The following is a 13348-nucleotide window of genomic DNA, read 5'->3' on the forward strand; positions in this document are numbered from 1 at the left end:
CATCCTGACTTTGAGATCTCCTCATCCCAAATCTGAGATCCCCAAAATCCCAAATTTGACATCTCCAAAATCCCCAGTTCCATGCACCTCATCCTGACTTTGAGATCTCAGAATCCCAGGCACCCCAATCCCCAGATCCCAGATCCCCAATCCTCCTCTCCAAGCTCCCCAATGCTTGGCTCTAAGCTCCCCATTCCCCAGTTCCCCAGTCTCCATTCCTGGCTCCCCAATCCCCTCACTCCCTGTCCCATTCCAGACTCCCCAATCTCCTCTCTCCCTGTCCCATTCCCGGCTCCCCAATCCCCTGGCTCGGTGTCCCTCTCCCGGCTCCCCAGTCCCTGGCTCCATGTGCCATTCCAGGCTCCCCAATCCCCATTCCCGGCTCCCCAATCCCCTGGCTCGGTGTCCCATTCCCAGCTCCCCAGTCCCTGGCTCGGTGTCCCATTCCCGGCTCCCCAGTCCCTGGCTCGGTGTCCCTCTCCCGGCTCCCCAATCCCCTGGCTCGGTGTCCCTCTCCCGGCTCCCCAATCCCCTGGCTCGGTGTCCCTCTCCCAGCTCCCCAATCCCTGGCTCGGTGTCCCGCTCCAGGCTCCTCCCGCCCGTTCCCGGCAGGAAGCGCTCGCAGCCAATCGAGCCGGGGCCGCCGCCCGCCGCCCGCGCTGCCTCCGCCGCGGCCCCGGTGAGTGCGGGGGCTCCGGGGGGCTCGAGGGGGGCGCGGGGCGGCAGCAGCGGGGCCGGCCCAGCCCGGGGGAGCCGCGGGGCCGCCCCGCTCCGCTGTCCCTCCCGCGGGCCGCGCTCGGCTCCGGGCGGGGTTCCGGGCGGACGGGGGAGAAAGGAGGGAGGGAAGGAAGGAGGGAGGGACGAATGAATGGGGCTCCCCCGGGCGGTTCGGGGAGCCCCGCGGGGGTTGGGGGACTTCGGGGGTCCCCCTGGTCCCCGAGGCGCAGGCAGGGGTGGGTGGCACCCCGGGATGCTCGGGAATCCCGCTGGAAGCGCCCTCTTGGGTATGCGGGGCTGAAGGCGGTGCCGGGAGGAAGCGCTCGTTCCCCTTTTCCCTCGCCGAGACAAGGGAGAGCCCGCCCAGCCTTGCTCCGGCCCGCTGGGGCATCCCGAGTCGCAATCCCTTCCTCCCGACAAGGATCACCCCGAGTTCCAATCCCTTCCTCCCGGCAAGGATCACCCCGAGTTCCAATCCCTTCCTCCCGGCAAGGATCGCCCCAAATCCTTGTCCCTTCCTTCTGTCAAGTACTGCACCCCAGATCCTCATCCATTCCTCCCTCCTGGTATCACACCCTAAATCCTCATCTCTTCCTCCTTCCAGTATCACCCCAATTCCTCATCCCTTCCTCCTTCCCAGTATTGCACCCCAAATCTTTGTGCCTTCTGTCACGTATTGCACCCCAACTCTTCATCCCTTCCTCCTTCCCAGTATCACCCCAAATCCCTTCTTCATTCCCAGTATTGCACCCCAAATCCGTGTCCCTTCCTCCTCTCATGTATTGTACCCCAAATCTTCATCCCTTCCTCCTCCCAGTATCACCCCAAATCCCTTCCTCCTCCCAGTATCACCCCAAATCCTCTTCCCTTCCTCCTGCCAGGTGTCACCCTGAATCCTCATCCCTTCCTAGCCCCCAACACCCCACCCCAAACTCCTGATGGGGTCTGGGGACTGTGTCCCATCTTTCCACACCCCATCCCCACAGTCCCATGTGAGGCATTGCTGCTGCACGCCCACAACTTGAGCAGGACCTAAAAATAGTCCTGAGCAAAGCCTGGCTCTTGGCTTGAGGAGAGGGACAGAGGGGGCTGACCCAGGCACCCCAAAAATTACATTTTTATTTAGTTTTCTGCTTCTAAAATGATCTTTCTTTAGTTCACTTAGGGAGAGAAGTCTTCCTTGTTGATGTTATGGAGACTTTTTTGCAAGTTCTCTAGTGGCTCTTTTACAAATAGCAGCTGCCCGGGGAAATTTATTATCTCAAATTTATTATTTGTTATCCTGAAGCCCCTCTTATTTCCTACAAGCCTTCCCACAGCTTGTTTATGGGTTGTGCTCACTTATGGAGCATTGTTTTAAAGATGTTTAACGGTAAAAGTTCTCATTATCTATCTAAAATTATCTTCATCTCTGGGAACAGAGATTTTCTTCCTGGGGCCACAGGGTCTCATCACTCTTTTCTTTTTCTCTGTTTAAACTTCTGCTTACTTTAGTATGGAGGCCTTTTCTCAATATTAATTTGAACCCTTCATCTCCCCATAGTTTCATGTGTTATAAGGAAAAAGAATCTTTTCTCCACACTTTACAAGAGGATTTTAATCCTAAAATTAAGGCACATCCTCATCCCTCCCATCTGGGACTTCTTTTTCATCCATTTTGGTGACTTCATGTTGTTCTTTAACATCTTGTTCCTTTCTCTCACCCGGGGGAGGATTGAAGCACTGAAAGGGTTAACAAATTCCTCGGGGCTTGCAAATGGTCAGTGGGAGGCCAGGACTTCTCCCTGGACCTGGGGGATAATTAGGGATTATAAAAAAACAGGGAATGGGTGAGGTGTGGTTCTGGGGGATTTAGTTATCCCTTGGCTTTCTGGAGGGAAGTTTTTGTGGGATTCCTTCTATCCCCACTTGAGGTCTTGGGGAAACTGAGTCACAGCACGGTGGTGGCAGCAGGAGGAGGGCTGGGGACACGGGTGTCACCTTCCTGAGCCACCCTGGCAGGAACTGTAGGGAAGAGAGGATTTGTTATGTCCCCAGGAGAAGAGGAGGGTTCCAAGGGGGATGAGTCAGGGTTTCCCTCTTCCCCCATTGCCCTTTCCCTCCTTCACAGCTGTCTGGGATTGGTTTGGTTGGGAAAAGTTTGGGACAGAGGGTGGGAAAAATCCTAGATTGGTCGTTTTCCATCGTGCTCGGGAGGGAAGGAGAGGGGAAGCATTCTTAGAGATCTTGGGGTAGAAATAGGTCTCAGTTTCCCCCAATACCTCAGTTTCCCCCCATACCTCTGTTTCCTCTTTGTGCCTCAGTTTCCCCCATTCCCTGTGCCCCAGTTTCCCCCATTCCCTGGACCTTTTTCCCTCTTTGTGCCTCAGTTTCCCCTCGTGCCTCAGTTTCCCCGTGGGAGCCACAGAGGTGGCAGTGCCACAATCCCACAGGGGTGGTGGTGCCAGTGCCAGGGGCTCCGGACGGGGACCCTGGCATGGGCTGGGACAGGGAGGGGACAGGCAGGGGACACAACGGGACCCTGGGATGGGATGGGATGAGATGGGATGGGACAGAGAGGGGACATGGAGGGGACACAGCGAGACCCTGGGATGGGATGGGACAGAGAGGGGATCGAGTGGGACCCTGGGATGGCAGGGGACAGAGAGGGTACAGGGACAGGACGCAGCGGGACCCTGGGACGGGATGGCCCAGGGAGGGACAGTGCTGTGACCCTACAGATGTGGCAGTGCTGTGACCCCACAGGCACAGCGGGACCCTGGGATGGGTTGGCATGGCCCGGGGAGGGGACACAGTGGGACACAGGGAGGTGACAGGGAGGGGACACAGTGGCGCCGCTGCCCAGAGCTGGTTCCTGCGGCGGGAGCAGCGCGGGTCACGCTGCGGCTCCTCGGGAATCCAGCGGGGCCGGGCACTCTGCCCTCACCTTCCCCTGCTCCTGGCACCCATCCCGGAGCTTTCCTGCCTCCCTGCGGGCAGGGCTGAGCCTCGCTGCCCCGGAGCTGCCGGGAATCCGCAGCCCCGTCCCTTGGAGCTGCTCCCGTTGGGCTTGGAGCGAAATCCCGGCCCTGGGAGCTCCTCTTGGAGCACAGGACTGGGGCAATGCAGGAACAGCTGGGGAAGGGAAGGGAAGGGAAGGGAAGGGAAGGGAAGGGAAGGGAAGGGAAGGGAAGGGAAGGGAAGGGAAGGGAAGGGAAGGGAAGGGAAGGGAAGGGAAGGGAAGGGAAGGGAAGGGAAGGGAAGGGAAGGGAAGGGAAGGGAAGGGAAGGGAAGGGAAGGGAAGGGAAGGGAAGGGAAGGGAAGGGAAGGGAAGGGAAGGGAAGGGAAGGGAAGGGAAGGGGCTCACGTGGCTTCCCTGGAGCGCAGCTGCTGCTGCCAACTCACCAGCTCTGTTGGTGCCGGGAATGCAGCAATCCCTCTGGCTGTGCCAGGCTGAAGCTGAACCCTTTCCTGTGATGTCTGATGGGGTGGTGCTCCCCAGGAATGGTTGGTGTGGGATCCCCAGGATCCCTGGGAATGACTGCAGTGGAATCCCCAGGAATGGCTGTCCTGGGATCCCTGGGAATGGCTGCAGTGGGATCTATGGGAATGGCTGATGTGGGATCACTGGGAATGCTGTGGGATCCTTGGGAATGCCATGGGATCCCTGAGAATGCTGTGGGATCCCTGAGAATGCTGTGGGATCCATGGGAATGCTGTGGGATCCCTGGGAATGCCGTGGGATCCTTGGGAATGCCATGGGATCCCTGAGAATGCTGTGGGATCCCTGAGAATGCTGTGGGATCCCTGGGAATGCCATGGGATCCCCAGCCTGTTCCCTTCCCTCGCTCTGTCCCTCCATCCCAGCACCATCCCAGCCTTTCCTTGTGTTTTCCCCCAGCTCCTGGTTCCCAGAGAAGATCCTCCCCACCAGGATTCCCACTCCTGCTCCCTCATCCCGGCTTTTCCCGTGCCAAGGATGCCCATCCCGCTGCTCATCCTGGCACTCGGCCTGGCAGGTGAGTGGGGCTGGTGGCACCACCTCACAAGAGATGTCCCCAGTGCCACCGCTGTCCCGACAGAGCCGTGCCCCGAGCTGGCATCTCCCACTGGGTGTTTCTCCTGGATTGGTGCTCCGTGGGGTGACAGCCTCGGGTGGCACCCCCTGGCAGGGCACAGCTCCTTCCAACATGGGGTCACTCAGTCCTGGCGGATCCCTGTTCCCAGGAGAGCAGCTGGCAGTGCCACCACAGTTCCAGCCAGGCTGGCTCCTGGTGTTCATTGTTATCCCTTCCTTTGTTATTGGGATGGGGCTGGAATTGTGCCAGGGCACTGGGATGAGCTGGAATCGTGCCATGGCACTGGGATGGCGCTGGAATTGTGCCAGGCACTGGGATGGGGCTGGAATCATTCCATGGCACTGGGATGAGCTGGAATCGTGCCACGGCACTGGGATAGGGGTGGAATCATGCCATGGCACTGGGATGAGCTGGAATCGTGCTGTGCCACCCCAGCTGGCAGCGTGCTGGAGCACTGGTGCCACCTAGCGCTGCCAGCCTGGCCAGGGCTGGCTCCCCCTGGGAATCATGTCCCCAGCACTGCCACCAGCCATCCTGTCCCCATGGGGACAATCCAGGCTCTGTTCCCCTGAGCAGGTTTGGGTGCCCATGGCTGCTCCTGGCAACTGAAGGTGCCCCAGTCTGGTGCTGGATGTGGGACTGTACCCCTTCCTGCAGGGTGACATTGCTGGGGACAGTCCTGAGATGCCACCTGTCCATGTGTCCCTCCCATGAGCGTTGCTTGAGTGTTATCCTTGTTTGGGTGCCCATGGCAGCTCCTGGTAGCTGAAGGTGCCTCTGGTTTGTCTGGGACTGTCCCCCTTCCATCAGGGTGGCATGGCGGGGACAGTCCTGAGATGCCACCTGCCTGCATGTCCTCCTATGGGCATTGCTTGGATGTTATCCATTTTTGGGTGCCCATGGCTGCTCCTGGCAGCTGAAGGTGCCTCTGGTTTGTCTGGGATTGTCCCCCTTCCAGCAGGGTGGCATTGCTGGGGACAATCCTGGGATGCCACCTGTCCATGTGTCCCTCCCATGAGCATTGTTTTGGTGTTATCCACATTTGGGTGCCCATGGCAGCTTCTGGCAGCTCCTGGCCACTGAAGGTGCCCCAGTTTGGTGCTGGATGTGGAACTGTCCCCCTTCCATCAAGGTGGCATAGCTGGGGACAGCCCTGAGATGCCACTTGTCCATGTGTCCCTCCCATGGACTTACTTGGGTGTTATCCATGTTTGGGTGCTCCTGGCAGTCGAAGGTGCCCCAGTTAGGTGCTGGATGTGGAGCTGTCCCCCTTCCATCAGGGTGGCATAGCTGGGGACAGTCCTGAGACACCACCTGCCCACGTGTCCCTCCCACGGGCATCCCTCAATTTTCTCAGACCCCACCCAGGAGCAGAACCCAGGCGGTTCTCCTGCAGCTGTCACAGCGTGTCCCCATCCCCTCCCGCAGGCGCCATGGAGATCCAGGTGCCCGAGGAGCCCGTGGTGGCCCTGTTTGGCCAGGACGCCACCCTGCTGTGCTCCTTCTCTCCCGAGGCCAACTTCAGCGTGGCCGAGCTCAGCCTCATCTGGCAGCTGACGGACACCAAGCGCCTGGTGCACGAGTTCTCCGGGGGCCAGGACCGGCTGCAGGACCAGGGCCAGGGCTACGCCAACCGCACGGCGCTCTTCTACGACCAGCTGCAGCGGGGCAACGTGTCGCTGCTGCTGCGCCGCGTGCGCATCGCCGACGAGGGCAGCTTCACCTGCTTCGTGCGCGTGCGCGACTACGACAGCGCCGCCGTGGCGCTGCAGGTGGCAGGTGAGGGACCCTGGAGGTGGGGAGTGGTGGTTGTGCCGCCCCGAAATGTTCTTTGGGTGGTGGGATCTGTGCCTTGATGAGGTTCCTGGCTGTGAGGCCACCTCAGCTGGCGGTGACCCTCAGCTGAGGATGGATTTGGCAGCTGGAAGATCCCAATCCTGGCAGCTGGAAGAGCCCATTCCAATCCTGGCTGGTCCAGCTCCCCATCCCAATCCTCACTCCAGTCCCCCCCTTGTCCCCAAAATATTCCCTGGGCAGTGCAATCCTTGCCCTGCTGAGGCTCATGGCTGAGGGGCCACCTTGAGCAGCAGTGACCCTCAGCTGAGGATGGGTTTAGCAGCTGGAAGAGCTTGTCCCAATCCTGGCTGGTCCAGCTCCCCATCCCAATCCTCACATCAATCCCCCCTTATCCCCAAAATGTTCCCTGGGCAGTGCAATCCATGCCCTGCTGAGGTTCCTGGATGTGGGGCCACCTCAGCTGATGGTGACCGTCAGCCAAGGATGGGCTTAGCACTGGATGATCCCAATCCTGGCAGCTGCAAGATCCCAATCTTGGCTGGTCCAGCTCATCATCCCAATCCCTGTTCTGGTCCCTCCTTGTCCCCTGCAGCACCTCCCCAAATGTTCCCTGGGCAGTGCAATCCATGCCCTGCTGAGGCTCCTGGCTGTGGGGCACCTCAGCTGGCAGTGACCCTCAGCTGAGGATGGGCTTGGCACTGGAAGATCCCAGTCCTGGCAGCTGCAAGATCCCATCCCAATCCTAGCTGGCCCCGCTCCTGTTCCCAATCCTCACTGCTGTCCCCCCTGTCCCCACAGCTCCCTACTCCAAGCCCAGCGTGCACCTGGAGCCCAGCAAGGACCTGAAGCCGGGCGACGTGGCCGAGGTGACGTGCCACGCGTCCCGCGGCTACCCCGAGGCCAGCGTGCTGTGGCAGGACAGCCGGGGTGCCAACCTGACTGCCAACGTCACCACGTGGCAGGTGGCCAACGAGGAGGGGCTCTTCGAGGTGCGCAGCGTCCTGCGCGTGCTGGTGGAGCCCAACGTCACCTACTCGTGCCTGGTGCTCAACGCCGCTCTGCGCCAGCACGGCCACGCCTCGGTCACCATCACGGGTGAGCCAGGGCTGGGGGGGGACAGTGCCACACAGAGACTGCCACGAGGGGCTGGGGATGGGGCACTGCCACACAGAGACAGCCAGAGGGGCTGGGGAGGGGATAGTGGCACACAGAGACAGCCAGGAGGGCTGGGGAGGGGACACTGCCACACAGAGCCTGCAAGGAGTGGGTGGCTCCTGGCCACGCACCAGCCACTAGCTGGCCACTAGCTAGGAGAGGCTGGGGAGGTGGCACTGCCACACAGAACCAGCCAGGAGGGGCTGGGGGAGGTGGCCATGGTGTCACTGGCACTCAAAGCTAGTCAGAAGGGGCTGTGGGATATGGCACTGCCACCCAGAGCCTGCCAGGAGGGCTGGGGAGGTGGCAGTGTCATGCAAAGCCAGCCAGGAGGGGCTGGGGGAGGTGGTAGTGGCAGCCAAAGCCAGCCAGGAGGGCTGGGAGATGTGGCGCTGCCACCCAGAGTCTGCCAAGAGGTCTGGGGGAGGTGGCACTGCCACACAGAGCCAGCCAGGAGGGGCTCAGGGAGATGACAGTGCCATGCACAGCCAGGTAGGAGAGGCTGGGGAGGTGACACTGGCACCCAGAGTCAGCTAGGAGGGGCTGGGGGAGGTGACAGTGGCAGCCAAAGCCACCCAGAGGGGCTGGGGGAGGTGACACTGGCATCCAGAGCCACCCAGGAGACATTGGGGGAGGTGGCCGTGGTGACACTGTCACCCAAAGCCACCCAGCCGGGCTGGGGAAGGTGACTGGGTGGCACCGAGGAGGGCCGGGTGAGGTGGCACTGGCACCCAGAGCTGCTGGAGGAATGGCAGTGTCACCCAGTCCAGCCAGGAGGGCTGGGTGAGGTGACACTGGCACCCAAAGCCACCCAGAGCATGGGTGTTGGGAAGGGATTCCTGGCTGGGCTGGCATTCCCAGAGTGCTGTGGCTGTCCTTGGATCCCTATCCCCATCCCAGGCCAGGTGGGACAGGGCTTGGAGCAGCCTGGGACAGTGGGAAGTGGCACTGCCATGGCAGGGGGTGGCAGCAGGTGACATTTAAGTCTTCCATGGGGACATTCCATGCCCCCAGGAAGCAGCTCCTGGGGCTGGATTGTGATCCAGCCTGGATGTGGGGTCACCCTCAGTGTTGGGTCATCCTGGGTGTGGGATCATTGTGGGTGTGGGGTCACCCTGGGTGTGGAATCACCTTGGATGTGGGGTTACCCTGGGCCATCCTGGATGTGGGATCACCCTAAATGTTGGATCATCCTGGGTTTTGGGGTATCCTGGGTGTTGGATCACCCCAGATATGGGGTCATCCTGGATATTGAACCATCCTGGATATGGGATCACTCTGGATGTAGGGTCACCCTGAATCATCCTGAATGTGGGGTCACCCTGGATGTGGGATCACTCTGGATGTAGGATCACCCTGGATGTGGGATCATCCTGGATGTGGGATCATCCTGGATATGGGATCATCCTGGATGTGGGATTACCCTGGATATGGGGTCACCGTGGATGTGGGATTACCCTGGATGTGGGATCACCCTGGGTATGGGATCACCCCAATTATGGGATCACTCTGGAAATGGGATCACTCCAGATGTGGGGTTGCCCTAATTATGGGATCACCCTGGATATAGGGTCACCCTGGCTATGGGGTGACTCCGGCATTCCCAGGTGCTGATCCAGGCCCTTTTCCGTCCCTCCCCGCAAGGCCAGCCCCTGGCATTCCCGGCGGTGGCCCTGTGGGTGACAGTGGCCCTGGCCGTGTGCGTGGTGGCCCTGCTGGGCGTCCTGGCCTTCGTGTGCCACCAGAAGATCCGGGAGAGCTGCCAGGAGGATGAGGAGCGCACAGGTGAATCCCGGGAAAGGCCGCAAGGGGACAGATGGCACCAGAGGGACACCAGAGGGACACCAGAGGGGGTGGCACTGCCACGTGTGTCCCCTTTTCCCATGGCCATGACATCTCTGATGCCTTCTCCCCTTTTGGGTCGTATTCCATGTTTTTGTGGGGTGGTGTTTGCACCAAAGGGGATTTGTTCCCAAAAAAGCTCCCAGAATGGCTCTGCCACCCTTAGGAATGACCTTTTTACCATGGGTTTTGTCCATGGATTTTGTTTCCAGTTTCCCTTGGGAATTGCCTTTTTCCATGTTTTTTTTCCATGGATTTTGCTCCCCATTTCTCTTGGGAATGACCTTTTTTCCATGGGTTTTTTCATGGATTCACTCCCAGTTTCTATTGGGAATCACCATTTTCCCATGGATTTGCCCCCAGTTTCCCTCAAGAATGACCTTTTTTCCATAGATTTGCTCCCAGTTTCTCTTGGAAATGACCTTTTTATCATGGATTTTTCCCATTAATTTTGCTCCCAGTTTCCCTTGGGAATGCCTTTTTTTCATGGATTTTGCTCCCAGTTTCCCTTGGGAATGATCTTTTTTCCATGTTTTTTTTCCATGGATTTTGCTCCCAGTTTCCCTCAGGAATTGCCTTTTTCCATGTTTTTTTTCCATGGATTTTGCTCCCAGTTTCTATTGGGAATGACCTTTTTTCCATGTCTTTTTTCAATGGATTTGCTCCCAGTTTCCCTTTGGAATTACCTTTTTTCCCTGGATTTTTCTCCCAGTTTCCCTTGGGAATGACCTTTTTTCCATGGATTTTCCCATGGATTTTGCTCCCAGGAACAGCAGCACGGGATGGGAACTTCCTGGGGTCCTGGTGGGTGCTGGAGGGAGGGAAGATCCTCCCAGTTTGGGGTATCCCAGATTTTGGGGGATCCAGGGATTTCTCTCCAGGTGGTTTTTAGCCGTGCCAAACCCACCGCTGTCCCTCAGAGCTGGGGCTTTTCCCGTTGGGATTTTTGGGAATGCGGTGCCCTGAAAAGGCCAGGATGCTCCAAGGGGCACCCCCAGAATCCCAGGAATGGGGTTCCCACCTCGGGATCCTTGTTTTCCAGGCCCAGAGGAGCGGGATGAGGAGGGGGAGGAGCCCAAGACAGGTGGGTGCCCCATCCTGGTTCGGGGTGGCCCCTTCCCTATTCCCAATTTTCTGACACCCCTGATTCTGGATAAACCTCCCCATTCCCAAATAAAACCTCCCTATTCTTTAATAAACCTCCCCATTCAATAATAAAACCTCCCTATTCCCAAATCAAACCTCCCAATTCCTTAATAAAATGACAGAATTCCATAATAAAATCTCCCAGTTCCTTAATAAACCTCCCAACTTCTTAATAAAATCTCCCAATTCCCAAATAAAGCCTCCCCATTCTTTAATAAAACCTTCAAATTCCCGAATAAAGCCTCCAAATTCCCAAATAAAACTTCCCAATTCCTTAATAAAATGACAGAATTCCTTAATAAAACCTCCTAATTCCTGAATAAAACCTCCAAATTCCTTAATAAAATCTCCCCATTCCTTAATAAAATCTCCCATCTCCTTAATGAAATGACAGAATTCTGTAATAAAACCTCCCAATTCCTTAATAAAATCTCCCAATTCCCAAATCAAACCTCCCCATTCCTTAATAAATTGATGAAATTCCTTAATAAAACCTCCCAATTCCTTAATAAAATGTCAGAATTCCCAAATTAAACCTCCCAATCCCATAATTTTCCATCATCCAGCAGCTCTGTGGTGTTCCTGGGGATTCCCTTTATCCACTGGCACAGAACCAAACCCTGGGAATTCTGCAGGGAAATTGGGAATTGGGGTCACTTTTGGGGTTTATCCCCCAAAAAATGGGATTTTGGGGCTGTTTCCTTTGGGAATGGGATGGGATTGACCACAAGATGTTTTTCTCTTTTCTCAGCTCTGCAGCTGCTGGAAAACACAGAGAGCCAAGAGGGTGAGTGGATATTTCTGGCAAATCCGGGATAATTCCCATTTTCTCCCTAAAATTTGCATAGGAAACATTTGTCAGGTTTCAAGGGGTATTTTCCCCTCCCTATTTTCATTTTCACATGGGTTTTCCATCAGCTTTTCCCAGATCATGGTTTTCCATTTCCCCTTTTCCCAGTTTTTTCCAGTTTTCCTGTCATCCGGTGGCTCCTGCATCCCTCATCCCTCCTTTTCCTGGCCACTCTGGGCGGTGAAAAGCCTCCCCACACCCAACCCTGGAAGGAATTTGGGGTTTTTTTGGGGTTTCCATGGATTTTCTGGGATGATGGGAATTGCTGGTGTTGGAAAAGGATCCAGAGTTTCCCAGCCTGGAAAAGGATTCAGAGTTTTCCAAGCTGTGGTCCCATTAATCCATTAATGTGTTAATGCATCAATTTATCAATTTATTAATTTAACAATTCATTGATTCGTTGATTTATTAATTTAATAATTTATTAATCCATTAATCCACTAATCAGTTAATCCATTAATTCATTACTGATTTATGAATTCATTAGTTCATTAACCTGTTGATTTATCAATTCCCTTCCCCGTGCCGGCAGTTCCATGTTTTCCCCCTCAATTCCCTTTCCCCCGCCCAGGTCGGGAGCAGGAGATCGATTGACGGCAGCCCCGGAGCCCCGCCCGCCTGTCCCCGAGCCAGCGGCGACACCCCCGGGACGGCGACACCCCCGGGGCGGTGACAACCTCGGGGTGGTGACACTTCCAGGCCGGTGGCACCCCTGGAGTGGTGACATCCCGGGGCAGTGGCACCTCTTGGTGGTGACACCCCTGGCATGGTGACACCTCCAGGCCGGCGACAACTCCGGGGCGGCCACACCCCCGGAGCGGTGACACCTCCAAGCCGGTGACACCCCCGGGCAGCCACATCCCCGGGGCGGTGACACCCCTGGAGTGGTGACACCTCCAGGCCAGTGACACCCCCTCTGGGCAGTGACACCCCTGGGATGGTGACAACCCTGGGGCTGCGACACCCCCCGGTCAGTGACACCTCTGGAGCGGTGACATCCCCAAGGCAGTGACACCCCTGGGTTGGTGACAACTGTGGGGCAGTGACACCTCCAAGCTGGTGACACATCTGGGTGGTGACACCCCCGGGCAGTGACACCCTCGGGGTGCCCCAGCCGCGAGGACCCAGAGCTGCCGCCTGCCCCACGCCATTCCCGTTCCCGCCTCCCGTCCTTCCTGGGAAAGGCGGGTGAGGATCTGCCTGGTGTCCCTGTGTCCCTCTGTGTGTCCATCCCAAGGGGACATTCCCCTTTCCCTGCTCTGGTGCTGCCCCGGGCGCCTTTCCTGCTCTTCCCAAGTCCGGAGCCTTGGGAATGGCGGCTGGATCACGGGGGGCTCGGGGAGCCCTTTCCCCACACTCCTTTTCCCTCCCTTCCTGAGCTCGGAGCCTCGGGAATGGCGGCTGGGGCACGGGGGGCTCCGGGAGCCCCTTGCCCACGCTCCTTTTCCCGCTCCCTGAGTCCCTCCGGACTCATCCTGGCCTTATCCGCTGGATCCCGGAGGGGTTTGTCCCGCCGGGAACGATCCCGGGGCGTTTTTGGTAAGGGGGCACCCGCTGGCCGGGTGAGGTCCTGCTGTGAGGACACCTCTGGGGACATCCCCAGCTCATCATTCCCATGGGACTGGGGGCTCTGGGTGCATCCAGGGTCCCCTCAGCGCTGTTGGGGAAGTGGGGACACCCCGAGTGCTGCTGTCCTGGAGCGCGGGAAGTCCCCAAGGGCTCCTTGGGTTGAATCCTTTAAAATCCGGGATCTGGAAGGTTCCTCGTGCCTTGACAAATAAAT

General features: G+C 57.8%; 1 protein-coding gene across 1 annotated transcript; it reads left to right on the top strand.

Annotated features, from left to right (window-relative positions):
• The first annotated feature begins 653 nt into the window (after window positions 1-653).
• CD276 (CD276 molecule) lies at window positions 654-13348 on the top strand. The gene is made up of 8 exons (XM_058811149.1): window positions 654-679; window positions 4598-4715; window positions 6204-6554; window positions 7371-7667; window positions 9372-9512; window positions 10612-10653; window positions 11467-11502; window positions 12137-13348. The coding sequence occupies exons 2-8, from the start codon at window positions 4676-4678 to the stop codon at window positions 12157-12159; spliced, it is 930 nt and encodes a 309-aa protein (XP_058667132.1). The 5' UTR covers window positions 654-679; window positions 4598-4675; the 3' UTR covers window positions 12160-13348.

Source organism: Ammospiza caudacuta, chromosome 10, assembly GCF_027887145.1.
Source record: "Ammospiza caudacuta isolate bAmmCau1 chromosome 10, bAmmCau1.pri, whole genome shotgun sequence".
Taxonomy (NCBI): Eukaryota; Metazoa; Chordata; class Aves; order Passeriformes; family Passerellidae; genus Ammospiza; species Ammospiza caudacuta.